The 16,817-nt window shown below is 39.9% G+C and overlaps 1 protein-coding gene across 2 annotated transcripts in view; it reads left to right on the top strand.

The window, feature by feature from the left end:
- Positions 1 to 13,850, top strand: part of TDRD7 (tudor domain containing 7) — a 90,449-nt gene extending 76,599 nt beyond the window's left edge. For both annotated transcript variants that reach the window (XM_007110590.4, XM_007110588.4), the window contains 5 exons: positions 1,254 to 1,388; positions 3,671 to 3,781; positions 5,704 to 6,206; positions 10,681 to 10,841; positions 13,425 to 13,850. In XM_007110590.4, coding sequence (XP_007110652.2) covers positions 1,254 to 1,388; positions 3,671 to 3,781; positions 5,704 to 6,206; positions 10,681 to 10,841; positions 13,425 to 13,645 — 1,131 coding nt within the window. In that variant the 3' untranslated portion in view covers positions 13,646 to 13,850. The remainder of the gene's footprint in view (positions 1 to 1,253; positions 1,389 to 3,670; positions 3,782 to 5,703; positions 6,207 to 10,680; positions 10,842 to 13,424) is intronic.
- Positions 13,851 to 16,817: the final 2,967 nt, after the last annotated feature.

Genomic DNA, 16,817 nt, shown 5'->3' with positions numbered 1-16,817 from the left:
CCCTTCCCCCTCCCCGTATCCTCAAGTCCATTCTCTAGTAGGTCTGTGTTTTATTCCCATCTTGCCCCTAGGTTCTTCTGACCATTTTTTTTTCCTTTTTCTTTTTTTTTTTTTTTTTAGATTCCATATATATGTGTTAGCATACGGTATTTGTTTTTCTCTTTCTGACTTACTTCACTCTGTATGACAGTCTCTAGGTCCATCCACCTCACTACAAATAACTCAGTTTCGTTCCTTTTTACGCCCAGTAGTATTCCATTTTTTGATGATGGCCATTCTGACCGGTGTGAGATGATGTCTCATTGTAGTTTTGATTTGCATTTCTCTAATGATTAATGATGTTCCCATTTTTGACAAATGACACAAAGTATCATTGGTCTTTCTGACTAAGCTATAAAATACCAAAATGTGTCATGTTTTAAAAATACATAGTATTGGGACTTCCCTGGTGGAGCAGTGGTTAAGAATCCGCCTGCCAATGCAGGGGACACGGGTTCAAGCCCTGGTCCAGGAAGATCCCACATGCCGCAGAGCGTCTAAGCCCGTGCACCACAACTACGGACCCTGGGCTCTAGAGCCCGCGAGCCACAACTACTGAGCCCGCGCTCTAGAGCCTGCAAGCCACAACTACTGAGCCCACGCACCTAGAGCCCATGCTCCGCAACAGGAGAAGCCACTGCAATGAGGTGCCCGTGCACCGCAACAAAGAGTAGCCCCCACTCGCCGCAACTAGAGAAAGCCCGCGTGCAGCAATGAAGACCCAACGTAGCCAAAAATAATTAATTAATTTTAAAAGAAAGACCAAGTTTAACTCTAAAAAAAAAAAAACATAGTATTTACCTACTACAAGTAAAATTCTGTCTCTAAATTCTCTCTATTATTTCCTCATTGCTAAGTCTCAGTAGTTTTCTTTTTTTCCTCACATACTAATATTTTGTAGAACAGACTATATCTTATGATCAGCAGTATATAATGTATCAAATTGTTTTACAATCTGTAGTATCCTAGAATTGAAAACATAGTAATTATTACTATATTTATGAATTAACAACAAGATGTTGAAATCAGTTCTGCTATAAAAGAATATCTATTTGGTAAATAAGTACATTTTAAAATAAGAGAAAATTTAATCAGCACTGATAGTTTTTGTTGCTTTTTATATGCATTTTAGAGTTGTACAAAATGTAATTGCACAGAAGCATTTTGGCCTTTTGGATATGCTAATAAATCAGCCAACACTTGTCTCATTGCAGATCACGAATGTTCACAGCAGCCGGGCTCTTGATGTTCAATTCCTGGACTCTGGCACTGTGACGTCTGTGAAAGTGTCCGAGCTCAGGGAAATTCCCCCTCGGTTTCTCCAAGAGATGATTGCAGTACCACCTCAGGTACTATATGTTACAAGCCTAGGAGATTGGCTGAAAGGGATTTGGATGTGTTCATAATCACATTGTGAGATGCTGTCTCAGTTTTTGATGATGATTGAGTTTAACAAAATTGGAAATGATCCAAATGGTGGCTCACTGGTTTTCAGATGTAAAATTTTGCTTAGACAAGACCAGTCAGACTTACAGAATATTGTTTGATAAATGTCTGTTTTCAACCATGTTGAGTCATCAGGTTATGTTGTCCAGTTAGAGGTTCCACTTTAATAATTAGATGCCAGTGCTGGCTTCTACACAGTTTCAGGATATTATATGTAAATATTTACTTCCAGAGTTCTTTATTTAATTAGGTAACCATTCTCTTCGGATATATGTTTATATTTAACCTTCTCCTCATAGATTTTAGTGAAAAGATTAACTTCAGTCTATCCTTCCTCTCTTGATAAAAATTCAAGATGATAAGAAGTTTGAATTATTTTGAATTAATTAAAATTATTAATAACTATTTCCTACTTAGGAGAAGTAGAGTTTGTACAGAAATCCATCATGCTTTGAAAATAAAATTGTTCAACATTCTATAATTTCAAGGGGCCTCTTGACCTATATTTACCAGAAGATGTCTTATGTATCAAAACTCAGTGAATAAAAAGTACTTGACCATAATTAGCATGGCTTTTATAATTTCTCTCACTGCAGTCACTGTTCCCTTTCCTAAAATGACTATTACAGAGAAGCTGTTTAACTTGAGTTCAAGCCAATTTTCAGAATCACATTTTTTCTTATTGCTGCACAGCATAATATTGAAAATTGTTAGACCTTTAAGTGCTGCTTTCACTTGATAACACCTCTGGCCTCTGTACCCTTTGTTAGAACATCCATCTAGGGCCAGCCTTACCTAGAAAAGGTTTCCGGAGCTGGAGGAGATGGGTGATCTGTCCCACTGCTTTTGACTGTCTGAAAGTTACACAGGTGTACTTTCTTGGTAAAAGCCGCTATAATTTTTTCTATTAATCTTATCTTGATTTTTTATTTGATAGATGTGAAGTTGGGGGAACCTTTAAAACCAGCTAGGGCAAGCCTCTGGCTGACAGCATCTCCCCAAGAGGTTCAGAGTAGCAAACTGATGGCCTGTTGGCCAAGGCTGACCCATGAATATTGGGTCTGGGCCCTTGGCTCATATAGTGTTTTAAAATGTGAATTAGTTGTCTGCTTCTAGCTTCTCTTGACAAACTAGAAAACATGACTCTATTGAGCAGTCCCCTTTATGGGACAGTGCTCTGTGGGAGCTTGGGAAGTGACATTCTCCTCTGCAGGGCTTGTGCTCTCCAGTGCGCAGGCCCCAGCTGGCCCGCCTCACTCCCTCTTTGCCCACCTGGCACCTGCACTAGTAGTCTGCTCTCTTTGCTCTAAGTGACCTCCTCCCCACCCAGAAAGGTGCCTCATGCAGGGGGCACAGTGGGAGACGTGGAGCCCCCAAGGATGAAGGGAGGGTGTATGACAGGGAGGTTGGGGCTCAGAGAGGAAAGAAGAAATCTAGGAATCCTGGAAGTAAGTTTCATCTCCTGCATAAAATTGCCTCCATCAATTCAAAGGTTTCCATGAGACTGGGGGGAGTCCCTGGGGTTACCTTTTCCTCCCTGATGTAGCCATTCTGCAGAAGCTTGTGCAGTGATGGTGGGAGGTAAAAAGCATCAGGGAAAATGACGCTTTTAGGTATCACTGGGTTTTAGTTTTTCTTTCCCTCCTTAATTCTCATTACAACCTCCTTCAAAAGGTAAGTACAAATGCCTGGGGTACTCAGGAAATGCTTCATTCAGCAGGAAGCCTCCACAGAGATTTTTACAACAGGAGTCAGATTTCATCCAAATGACACTTCATTTTTTTTTTTAGTTGGGCATAGAGGGAAGACCTAGATATAAGTCCCAATCTTGTCTTCACGACTTTGTGATCTTCCACAGGTTAGTATCTCTGAGTCTGTTTCACCGTCTGTAAAATGAGATCACAACACTGGCCTGCCATGCAGAAGTATTGTAGGGTGAGAAGTATGTGACGTGCCTGGTATAACCCTGGCTCATGATAGGAGTAAAGACAATGGTAGTAGTATAAATAGATCAGGAACATAGCAGATGCTCCAGCCCGAGAACTGTGATTGTCATTATTAGCTATTGCTGTTGCTTGCTCTCTATCTTGGCAACATTTGACTTGTAGGAAAATAATATTGACACTACTCATAAGTACCTGTTTTAAGATGGTGTGTCCTCTTTTCCATTGTGTTTTCTTTTCAGGCTATAAAGTGCTGTTTAGCAGATCTTCCACAGTCTATTGGCATGTGGACACCAGATGCTGTGCTTTGGCTAAGAGATTCTGTTTTGAATTGCTCAGACTGTAGCATTAAGGTTAGTTATCTTATTGGTCTTGATAAAAGGGGGCTGTCAGCCAGAAGGACTCACTTTTTTTTTTCCACTTGTTTTTGTGAAAGAATTTTATCTTACTGTAAACTGATGCTTTCACCTCCGACACACTTTTATAGTCAGGAGGTTGGTTACATGTGTAGTTATAAGATATTTGATGGTTTAATTTTTATTTAAGAATTTATCCTATATCTCCAGTGTTATTTTTAAACCCTTTATATAATTTTTTGATTATTAATAAGGTAGCAGATAGTTCTGTGCTCCTATTTTTCTCCATGATAAGGAATTAAGTCTGCAACAGAGGACCATGTATCTCTTGATAAATGTTTTTAAAGACCATTTAAATAAGTCCGGTATTTCTTTTTTTTATCCCTAAAGTAAAATGGATTATAAACAAATATTTGCTTGTAATCTTGGTTTTTGTCCCTTCCTAAAACTTATTTAAACTGCTTTATTTCTTTCACTAGCGTGTTTCTTTTTCACACTCTTGCATCTTCATATCAAAAACACTGCTCATATTTCCAAGAATAAAAATGTAAGATAATATTTCTCTATTTTAACTGATGTAAATAGCGTTATCATTTTATATAAGCATTTAACAATGTTAACACTGAAATGTCCTTGAGAAATATCTTCATGAAGACCTCTCACTTATTCTAGCCCACACTGATTTTCCTATCTTCATTCTCCTCTAGGGTTTATCATGTGCAATCACACAGTTATATACCAGTTTATATTCTTCAATTGCCACATGAATATTGTTTTCTCAGCTACATTTTCAGCTGCTAAAGCCCAGGGTATTGGGTAGTCAATAAAAATCTTTTTAATGGTTGATTTTTGAAACGGTGTTTCTGTACCATAAATATCAAAATGAATTAGCAGTCAGTACTTCATTAGCCCTCCAAAGAATGAATTTAAATAGACTCCTGCTTACTAGAAGAAAAGCTTTTAAAGTAAATTACTTTAGAAGGATTGCCTTGCTGGTGTCTCCTTGTCTTCATGCCTGTGTTCCTGCCTTTCATTTCTAGCCCAATTTGGTAAAAGATAGATGTGGCTAGAAGTGTCTTATTTTTGTTATTCCTAAGATAAACCAGAGGAGCTGATGAGAAGAATTAACAGTCACCCAGCCCTTTGGGACACACAGCAGCACAGTCCAGTTATCAGCGTGTGGTGCTCCCATACAGACATTCACCCCTCTGACAGAAAAAGGTAGCCAGGTAATCAGAGGTCTCCTGGGCAAAAGGTGCAAAATGGTGACTGTAATTTTGGCCTATTCAGTGGAGCTTTCTTCCTCTTTTTCTCCCAAGGTGCCTCTCCTCTCATGTAACTGGGGGAAAGGGAGAGGGGTGAGAGCAGATATTAGGACCAAACAAGGACTTTGGACCAAAGATCCCAAAGGGTATGGTGAAGGTCAAAGCTTTTTCTTTCCCTTCCCTGTCTGAGGGTACACCAGCATTAAGCAGAATTCTTATAGGACATTTTGCCGTTTTTATTATTTTTTATTGTTGAAGTTGGATGATGAGCACATGGGGATTCATTGGGTTTACTCTTTCTTCTTTGAGTGTTTTAACATGTCATTAATATAAAAAAATTAATCATGATATATAGAATCACTTCCTCTCAGTGATGATGACCTCTAGCCAGTCATAGATATTCTCAGTTTTTAGAGGTTAGTAAATTTTTCATTTCCATAAGCTTGCCGCTGGTTTCTAGACTACTTGGACCTACGAGCTTATTCATTGCTACAGCTGTGATAGATAATTCATCTGACCTCAAATAAAATGATTTTAGCAAGTTGGGTTCTTTGCAAAATACTGTTTTATAATATTTAAAGTTAATATTATAACCACCTCGGAATTCAGTGTGAACTTGGATTTCTTTAAGTTGGTTTTGTGTGTTTTCCAAAGGTTACAAAAGTGGATGAAACCAGAGGGATCGCACATATTTATTTATTTACCCCCAAGAACTTCCCCGATCCTCACCGCAGTATCAATCGCCAGATTACAAACGCAGACTTGTGGAAGCATCAGAAGGATGTGTTTCTGAGTGCCATATCCAGTGGAGCTAGCTCCCGCAACAGCAAAAGTGCGAACACCCCCATTTTGGGCAACACTGGAGAGAATTTCAGAAGGAGCCTCTCGGATATCCTCAAAAAGTCGTTGGTAGACCACACCAGCTCTTTCTCCATGGAGGAACTGCCACTTCCTGTCCACTTGTCCAAGCCAGGGGAACACATGGATGTGTACGTGCCAGTGGCCTGTCACCCAGGCTACTTTGTCGTCCAGCCGTGGCAAGAGATACATAAGCTGGAAGTTCTGATGGAAGAGATGATTCTTTATTACAGTGTGTCTGAGGAGCGCCATGTGGCAGTGGAGAAAGACCAAGTGTATGCTGCGAAAGTGGAAAATAAGTAGGTCCTTGGACAGACAGAACCTTTTATACTCCTCCTAAGAAAAATGTGTAGAATGATACCAAAAGTCCTTAATCCCTGCAGGGGGACTTGGAACTGCACAAATGGGAATTTTGAATGTGAAATGAGACCAATGAATTGTGCAATTTTCTAATATTTAAAATGATGTCATTTATCTAAAAATATAATGACCCTAGTCCTGTTAAAAACCTAATTATATCTAAAGTGAATGTTTAAATATTTTTTCTACTTTCCTATGAGAAAAATATTTTTTTATTTAGGGAATAATGTTTTTTATTTAATGACTTTCTAAATTTTAAAAATAAGATGTTTATTGGAGATAATTTAGAAAATATAAAAAAGTATAAGAAAGTCAGACAACCAACATAACCCTTGTTAAACTATTTATGTATTTCTTCTAGTTTTTTTCCTATACATATTTATAAATTGGTATATTACTATATATAATTTTTTTTTGCCAATTATTTTTTAAATTTATTTATTTTTATTTTATTTATTTATTTATTTTTGGCTGTGTTGGGTCTTCGTTTCCGTGTAAAGGCTTTCTCTAGTTGCAGCGAGCAGGGGCCACTCTTCATCGCAGTGCGCGGGCCTCTCACTGTCGCGGCCTCTCTTGTTGCGGAGCACAGGCTCCAGACAGGCAGGCTCAGTAGTTGTGGCTCACGGGCCCGGTTGCCCCACGGCCTGTGGGATCTTCCCGGACCAGGGATCGAACCCGTGTCCCCTGCATTGGCAGGCGGATTCTTAACCACTGCGACACCAGAGAAGCCCTGCTATATGTAATTTCATACCTACTTTTTTCACTTAACATAATTCTGTGAACACTTTTCCATGTGTTGAGATTTCTTCATAAACATTTTAATGGCTAAATATTCCATCATATAGAGAAATCATAATTTACTTATCATTTTCTTTTGTAGGTTTTTTTTCTCCCAGATTTTTCACTGTTACAAATAATGTTGAACTTAAATCTTTGTTCAGCTCTCTGATTATGTATTTATGAGATAGATTCCTAGAAGAGAAATCACTTGTTTAAAGATTACAGGATTTTTGATATATGCAGTCAGTTGTTTTCTAGAGAGCTTGTGCCACCCTTTATAAGGTGCAACAGTGCCTATTTCACAGCTCTTTGGCCTTTGGACAGTGAGAATCATAATTCCTTACATTTGTTTTAGCACTTTCAGTCTGTTTTCTCACATTTGCACATTTGGATCCACACTCTCCTCTCCAGAAGCCCCCAGGATGTGCTGGTTCCAACCCAAGGAAGCCCAAGCTCCTCAAGCTATGCGCTCATTCCAGGAAGCCCTGGACAATGGCACAAGCTCCCCCCTCCCCCTTCCCTTTGCTGGCTTTCTTAGAGGAAATGTGCCAGCTTATTTGACAATGCTGAACAAAAAGAACAATCTCTCCCCCTACCCTCCCTGTCCCAACACACAGACATACATACACACCCCCCAGAACTCAATTTAAAAGGTCAACTGCTTATTTTTTTTCTATAAAATGCTTTCATTCATTCTTAAGATAGCAAGTATAGGTACTTATAAAATTTTGTTATTTTTATGGGAGGAAAAAAACTAATTTTCAGCTCTTAAAAGTGAAAAGTATAATAGCTCTCATTCTAAAAAGCATTCAACTTATATGTCACAAGCTTTTCATCTTTAAAAAATATTTTTACTATGTCATGTTATTTACAATCATAAGCATAAATGGGTTCCAGTTTGCCTCATCAGAACTCTTTGTTATTGGATAGTTTAATCACAGTTAAAGGCAAGCTAATGCTAACTCTTATCTGAGGAGCAGATTAATGATAATTAGTGGTGGGGAGGTGCCACTTGGAGAGAAGGATCATGTAAAGATCTCTGAACACTGGAGATCTGTAGTGTGGGATTTCAGACTCCACCCCTACTCCCCCATGGGTCGAACAGTTCTGCCTCAGGACTCTGGGGCTTTAATCAGTTAATTTGTCCCAGATAATCAAGGGATGTCATATATGGGAACAGATTATCTGATATTTTTTGAAACTTTATGAACTGAATCAATGTAAAGTGTTTAGAGCTTCTGTCTTGCTTACAACCCAGGACTATTTACTAAACCTTGTTCCCAGCTCTGGTAAGTTAAGATTTAGGAATTTCAGGTACAGTTTTGATTACAGTGATTTCCAAATCTATCCCAATTTAAGAATAACCTGGGCAGCCTATTAAAAATACAGATTCCCCTTGCTCACCCCAGGCCTCCTGAGTCAGAATCTCTGGCAGTAGAACCCCAGAATCTGTGTTTTAAGTAAACTCTCCAGGTGATCCACATGCAGCCTTGCACTGAAATTGGTAATGTACTCAAAACTGAAGCCTTTATTTAAGCTGTTAGTTTTGAAAGTTGAAAGCTAAATAGAAATGCAGCACATAGGTTTCCTGATGGTTCTCTCCTCGCAGCTCTGTACCTCTTATTTATAGACTAAAAGCACAGACCATCAATCATTTGCCTTGTACAGTTTAAAGACAGTGATATTGGTGGAAACCAAATGTTTTTATCTCCTTTTACACTTATATGAATTAGCAGCCTGCACCAAACTGGCATTTCCACATATGGAAATTTCTCTTCAAATTAATCTAAAATTCTTATTTGCACAGCTTATCTTCATTTTAAGAATACTTATAGTAATGGCTGCCATTTGCCAACTGCCTGTTATATGCCAAATTAATGTGTTAGGCACTTCATATGTATTATTTCTACAAGTAAATTAAAACTAAACATTACACATGAGATAACTGAGGCACAGAGAGGTTAAATAAAGAGCCCAGAGTTGACATGACTGAAAAATGGCTCAGTGGAACTCCAGCTCAGGTCTCTTTGGCCCCCAAATCTCATGTACTTATTATGATACCTTTCTGTGTCCCTGTTGTCTCTGTGATTCATGGATAATTGCTTGCTTCACTTTGGGCTTATCTGAAGGTTTCTAGAGTTCCTCCCAGAACCCCCCAATTATATACAGTGTTTGAAGTTGGCCTCTTTGTAGCTTTTTTTAAAAAAAATAAATTTATTTATTTATTTATTTTTGGCTGCATTGGGTTTTCGTTGCTGCGCGTGGGCTTTCTCTAGTTGCTGTGAGCAGGGGCTACTCTTCGTTGCAGTGAGCAGGCTTCTCATTGTGGTGGCTTCTCATGTTGCGGAGCTCAGGCTCTAGGCACGTGGGCCTCAGTAGCTGTGGCACAAGGGCTCAGTAGTTGTGGCTCACGGGCTCTGGAGCGCAGGCTCAGTAGTTGTGGTGCACGGGCTTAGTTGCTTCGCAGCAAGTGGGATCTTCCTGGACCAGGGATCGAACCCGTGTCCCCTGCATTGGCAGGTGGATTCTGAACCACTACACCACCAGGGAAGTCCCGAAACCATTCTTATTAAAGATACAGAGCTCATTACCAAGTCCAGTGGCTTCTTTTAACTCTAAATCCTAGTTGACCTTCCTGTAACATGGGATGCTTTACACTACTTGTCTCTTGGTTTCTGCAGCATCACTCTTTTCAGCACCTCCTGCTGCCACCTACCTTCTAGTCCTCAGTCTCCTTTTACTGGGTAAGCTTCCTTTGCCTTAAATTTTTGTGTTTCCCAGGATTCTGTCCTCACTTCACTTTCTTTCAAACATTCTCTGCTGAAGCATTCTCATTCTCTCTCATAGCTTCATAAACTACCTTTATTTTGATGACCTTCCCCCCTACCAACTCTAATCTGTGTCTCCTGCTTCAACCATTCTCTTGAGCTCCAGACCTTTAGTCCAGATGCTACCTGGATAGCCCCAAAGTATCTTGCCTGGAAGTCCCTGAATTAATGCATTCTTCATACCTAGTCCCGCTTGCTTCTCTCTTTCCATCTTCCACACAGGGACCTTGTCCCCAAAGTGTGGCCATTTCCTGTCTCCCCGTCAAAGTGAAGGGATCTGCTAGCCTTGTCCTGATTGTCCTCTGTGGCCCTGTTTCCTCCTGCTTAGTGGTGGTTTTCCCTTATTAGCTCCATGAGGCCTGTAAAAGGGTATTGAGTGAACAAATTCCATCAAATGAGCCAGTGACAAAGCAGAGAATAGTAACCTTTGGAAAAAGAAGAAGCAGTCTCTTTAAAAACTTCTACAACATCATAGTTTTATATTTTAGTAAATAACATTTGTATTAATTTTTCTTTTTATCAAAAAACGTTGGGGTTGCCCTGGTGGCGCAGTGGTTGAGAGTCGGCCTGCCGATGCAGGAGACGCGGGTTCGTGCCCTGGTCCGGGAAGATCCCACATGCCGCGGAGCGGCTAGGCCTGTGAGCCATGGCCGCTGAGCCTGCACGTCTGGAGCCTGTGCTCCGCAACGGGAGAGGCCACGACAGTGAGAGGCCCGCGTAACGCAAAAAAAAAAAAATGTTGCCCTTAAAGCAGGTGTTGACTTTGTGCATTTTTTTCTTCCTTTTTACTCCAATGCTCATCTAGGTGGTACAGGGTGCTTTTAAAAGGAATCCTGACCAATGGACTGGTGTCCGTGTATGAGCTGGACTATGGCAAGCACGAATTAGTCAACATAAGGAAAGTGCAGCCCCTAGTGGACATGTTCCGAAAGTTGCCGTTTCAAGCAGTCACAGCTCAACTAGCAGGTAACTTCTGGGGAATTTGGACTCATGACACAACAGTAGTATATATTGTCGTTTTGTCCTGGGTACAGAATCATTGGCCTATTGATGAATTTTAATGATCTCTCAAGGTCATGCCCTTCCACTATATCTGCTATTTCTGTTTTTCCATATTCCTTTCTGTCTCTGGTTTCATGTATGAGTATTTTTCTAAAACTATAATCTTCGTACAGGTACAGTATTGCATTCTGCTTTCACACTATTACTTTTTGGGTGGTTGTTTGATGGTCCTGATAACAATTCTTAATAGCTGCAAAATATTCTGTTTAATCATTGTTTCCCTATTGTTGAACATTTAGGTTGTTTACACTTTTATTGTAGTATTGAGGAAAAAAATCCACAGCTACATATATTAGCCAAAAAAAACAAATGGAAACAATGAGACAAATAACCAACAGGAGGAGAACATTGTGCGATTAATATTTCATAATTTATTGCAGGAATTATAATGCATCTACGTAATGGACTTTCACAATTATAAAACACTCCTGGGTCGTAGACTATGACCATTTTCATGGCCAAATGAGTTTCCATTTGCACTGCAACTAACAACACACAAGTTTTTGATTTCATCACACTCACACCAGCCTACTGACTGTCATAAAATCTGAGGAGCTGAGTTAACAGGTGTAGAATGGTACTTCTTTATGATACTGTCTGATGAGATTTGTTTTATCTTTTGTGAAGGCAGTGCAGATATCTGTGTGCCCTCTACCAGTAGGTAGCATGGGTGCCTAGCTGAAGCTCCACCCAGAGAGCTGTCCCCATGAGCAGAAGGTGCAGAGGCCAAGAGGGCTGAGGGGTGCCTACACCTCCAGTTGTCTGGAGGTCCTGCTGTGCTGGGATAGGGCGAGTTGTGACCACATGTGCAGCCCTCATTCCTCACGCCCCGCTCACCCCATACACTTAGCAGTGGCAGAACTGACTTGATCTCAGAAATGAGAGAAATTATGTATATAAATTCTTCTTATTGACAGTGTTTATTGAAGATATATATATGTAGATAGATAGATAGATAGGTAGAAAGAGAGGGAGAGAGAGATGGCCTTATTTTGAAGTGTTTGCCAGTTTCTTTGTCTCTCCTACTAGAACTCAAAGGAAACTCCCATGGTAGACAGATATGAACCAAAAATGGCATCTTACACATGGCATGACTATCACTGATCTGCTTTGAACTCAAACTTCTAAATGGTTTCTTCAGAATTAATGGTTACATTTTTCATTTTCACTTTTTTTTTTTTTTTTTTGCGGTACGCGGGCCTCTCATCCGGAGCACAGGCTCCGGACGCGCAGGCTCAGCGGCCATGGCTCACGGGCCCAGCCGCTCCGCGGCACGTGGGATCCTCCCAGACCGGGGCACGAACCTGCGTGCCCTGCATCGGCAGGTGGACTCTCAACCACTGCTCCACTAGGGAAGCCCCATTTTCGCTTTTTAACGTTCAGGTTTTTCTAACAACACATTTTGTTAAACATGACAATCAAATGGCCCAGTGAAGGGGTCTCTGTGAGGGAGGATCGCATGGCCTCATCATCCCCACCCCGGCTTCATGGCCACAGTCACTGGTGCTCCCTGTGCAGGGGACTCTACAGCCGCTTCATTTCACTGAATTCGTGCCAGTGCTGGGAGGCTCAGGCTCTGTTACAGGCACTGAAGCAGCAGCTTATAGACAGTTCTAGGCTTCTCTCATGGGAAATTCTTAGTAATCAAAGAATTTAGACCACTCACTACACCAAAAGGTCTTTTAAATTATATGTGAAACTCCCAGACGTTCATCACTATGGGGCATAATTTATATATCTAATCTAACATATGAACTTATGTTAGTTTAATAATACTTCTTGAAAAATACATATTCTTGTCTCAGTTTTGTTTTAAAACCTAATTCAGAATTCTCTAACTTGAGCTCTCAAGTTTAAAAGTCATGGGGATTTAGAAATGCATGGGACTTAAAATTCATCTGGTCTAACCACTTTATTTTACAAGAAGTAAACTGAGGCCTGAGAAATCAACTGGTTTCCCCAAGATCATACCATTTGATAGAGGAAGAGCTGGGAATAGTAACTGAGTCTCCAGGCTTTCAATCCAGTGCTTTTACCATGGTGATGTATGTAATTTTAAATACTGTTAAGTGTATTAATTCTTCTTCTTCTTCTTCTTTTCCTTTTTTACTATATCTGGTTCATCAGGGAAAAAAATCTGTAAATAAGAGAAATGTCATTGATAATGATATTTCATTCTCCATCAGTCTATATCTACATATACTTTACAGAAATGGGCAGTCATTATTATAACTTCACTTTATAGCACAGCATTAAATCTCAAATGAAATTTGTGTCTGTAGGTGAAGGTTTACAGAAATAACCCCATTCAGAATAGAAAAACTATAAGCAAGACTGTTGTAAGATTGTTCAGCATCTGTTTTTCAGTTAGGCAAGTCTAAGCTGGTGTGTAACTACTTTGGGACTGACTAAATAGTTTTCCATTATAACGGATCAAAGAAAGGCTCATTTGACCCCTCACTGATCTGCGAACTCCCTTCCTCTTAGGAGTGAAGTGCAGCCAGTGGTCTGAGGAGGCTTCGATGGTGTTTCGAAATCATGTGGAGAAGAAACCTCTGGTGGCATTGGTGCAGACAGTTATAGAAAACACTAACCCTTGGGACCGGAAAGTAGTGGTCTATTTAGTGGACACATCGCTGCCAGACACAGATATCTGGATTCATGATTTTATGTCAGAGTATCTGGTAGAGCTTTCAAAAGTCAATTAATCACTGCTTCTGAGACCTTGACAACTAATTCAGATTTTTTTAGCAATAACAAAATGTAGTAGGCTTTAAAAAAAAAATCTTACCTCTGCTACATGGCTCTGACTGCTGTGCGGGATTGAAAAGAATATGCTTGTGTTAGATGAAAGATATTTAACAAGTTTTAACAGAGTTGACTTTTCAAAGAGAATTGCACTTGAATTATTACTATAATATTAGAATAAAAATGTTTATCAATACAAAAACTGACTGTCTTATCATTTCTAGGCTTTATGATCTTAAGGTGAAGAGTTTCCCTTTCTATTCATGTTGTCTTCCTTGTGGTGCTCGGTTCTTCTCCAGCTAGACTGAGAATTCCGTGACTTAACCCTACCTTGGGGTAGTGGTGGGTCCCAAAGCAGGTGGTCACCACACCATGTGAAGTCTCTCCCGAGTCTTTAGCCCATCAGCATTGCTAGTGGTGCTGCTGGAGGAACAGCCCAGGCAAACCAGCACATCCTGATCACCTCAGATCACCCCAAATCTTGAGTGGTTTATTGCCCAGAGAGTCTGGACTGAAAACGCAGGCCTTTACAGTCTCCCTGCCCAACCTCCCTGTCTACTACTTGCGCCAGCCACACTGGACCTTCCCAAACCCCATGCATGTTCATCTAGGACTGCTGATACTCTAAAGGAAGCCTCACTTCCCTCCAGACCACTCTTATTCTTTTCCCTCAGCCTGCAGCCCATTTTCTCCCCACCATTTTTGTTTGTCAGTATCCTCCCTGACCTCCCAGGCTGTCCATGAAGCCTTCCCTGGTGCCCCTCCTACTGCACTGTACTTTGACTATGCCCCTCGTGCTGCCCAGATCTCACTGAGCTTCATAGCGTATAACTAGTTGTCTGTGCCAGTCACCCCAACTAGATCATGAGCTCCTTGAGGGAGGGAGGGGTCTTAGTCATCTCTCTATCCAGTCATATCCCAGTAAATGTTTGACAGCTGGTTCTGGTGGGTGTGTGGGGGTCATGCGGGGAGGGAGCCTTGATTTGTAGTGTCTGACGATTCCCATGTTGTAAATATTCCTACTGCTGTTTCGTTCCAGCTAACAATGTGACCTCACTGAATGTGGCGTTGGGAAAAGATGCACCCAAGCGGCTCTTGTGAGCTCTAGGATGGTGACCCCTTACTCAGTTTGACTGGGAAGCCTAAATTTTTGATTTTGAACATATACTGAATTTAAGCTAGTAGACCTCTGCGTGAAGATATGCATAAACTATTGGAAATATGGAGTGGGTTTCAGGGGAGAAGACCAGGCTAGAGATAAAAGTTTTTAGTCATTTGCTTATTTTTAGTTGAGAACATCTAGGAAAAGTAAGAACGGAAAGAAAGTAAAGACTAGATGTTTCAAGTTTTTCATGTAAAATGTATTGAAATTGTCTTTCTAGCTTTTTAAAATTTATATTTATATTTATAATTAAAGTGATTCAAAATTCAGGAATGTTTATGCCAGTGATTTAAGTAATCATTTATGATAAAATAAAAATATCCTGACACACGAATGTTTAAGTGAAATAAAGTAGTGTAAATGGTTTTTTATAATGGTTTCTTTCCCTAACAACAACAACAAAAAAAACCAACAAAAATCTTCCAGTTGCCCATAGATAAGAAAGAAGTGGTTTGTACTTCACTAACTTTAGTAGGAGTGTTTCTATTACTTTTTAAAATAAAGCCATTAGTTGCTGATGTAACTGAAAAGTTAATCTGGTGCTGGGACAGTTTGACAGACAGACAAATGAGACTTGTCCCCCACCTCACACCATATTCAAAAGTCAAGTCCAGGTGGACTGAAAGCCTAAAGGGGAAAGGCCACTGTAGGACGACAACCCAGGAAAATACCTTTATAATCCAGGAGCAGGAAAGATGTCTTCAACTGGACGCACAACGTGCTAACAATAAAGGAAAAGACTGATACACAGTTGACCCTTGAACATGGTGTTAAGTAATCATTTATGATAAAGTAAAAATATCCTGACACACAAATGTTTAAGTGAAATAAAGTAGTGTAAATGTTTTTTTTATAATGGTTTCTTTCCCTAATAACAACAAAAAAAAAATAACAAAAATCTTCAAATTGTCCACAGATAAGAAAGAAGTGGTTTGTACTTCACTAACTTTAGGAGCGTTTCTATTACTTTTTAAAATAAAGCAATTAGTTGTGGATGTAACTGAAAAGTTAATCTGGTGCTGGGACAGTTTGACAGAGAGACTTGCCCCCCACCTCATACCATATTCAAAAGTCAAGTCCAGGTGGACTGAAAGCCTAAACGTGAACGGCCACTGCAGGAAGATAACCCAGGAAAATACCTTTATAATCCAGGAGCAGGAAAGATGTTTCAAACTGGACGCACAAAGTGCTAACAATAAAGGAAAAGATTGATATACAGTTGACCCTTGAACATGGTGGGGGGAGGGCATTTAGGGGCACCAACTCTCCCTGCTGTGGAAAATCCCCATGTAATTTCACAGTCAGCTCTCCTATATGCAGTTCCTCCGTGTCTGTGGTTCCACATCTTCAGATTCAACCATCCAGAGATGGTGCAGTACTGTAGTATTTTCTATTGAAGAAAATCCATCTGTAAGTGGACTTGCACTGTTCAAACCTGTGTTGTTCCAGGGTCAACTGTACTAGACAAGATTAAAATGAAGAACACCTGTTCATCAAAGACGTTATTATGAAGGTGAAAAGGCAAAGCACAGATTGGAGGATATATATATATATACACACATATATATATATATATATACACATATATATATACACATATATATATACACACACACACACATATATATATATACAGAGAGAAAATAATAGATCACATATATTCAATAAACAAAAGAGTATCCAGAAGCAAAATGGGCAATACGTTTGAACAAACACTTCACAGAAGAGGAAATCCAACTGGCCAGTCAACATGAAAAGGTGCTCAACCCATTAGGACACAGGGAAATGCAAATTCAAAACTCAATGAGATACCACTCATATGCCAGAATGGTGAAAATGTTTCCATTTTTGTTAATTCCAAGTGTGTTGAAGATGTGTGCGCTTGTGCAGGAGGATACTGGTAAAGAATGTTCACAGCAGCACTATTTGTAATAACTAAAACCCAGAAACAACCTACATGTCCATTAATA

Source organism: Physeter macrocephalus, chromosome 9 (genome assembly GCF_002837175.3).
Source record: "Physeter macrocephalus isolate SW-GA chromosome 9, ASM283717v5, whole genome shotgun sequence".
NCBI classification, from domain to species: Eukaryota; Metazoa; Chordata; class Mammalia; order Artiodactyla; family Physeteridae; genus Physeter; species Physeter macrocephalus.
This window is presented reverse-complemented; position numbering and strand designations above follow the sequence as displayed.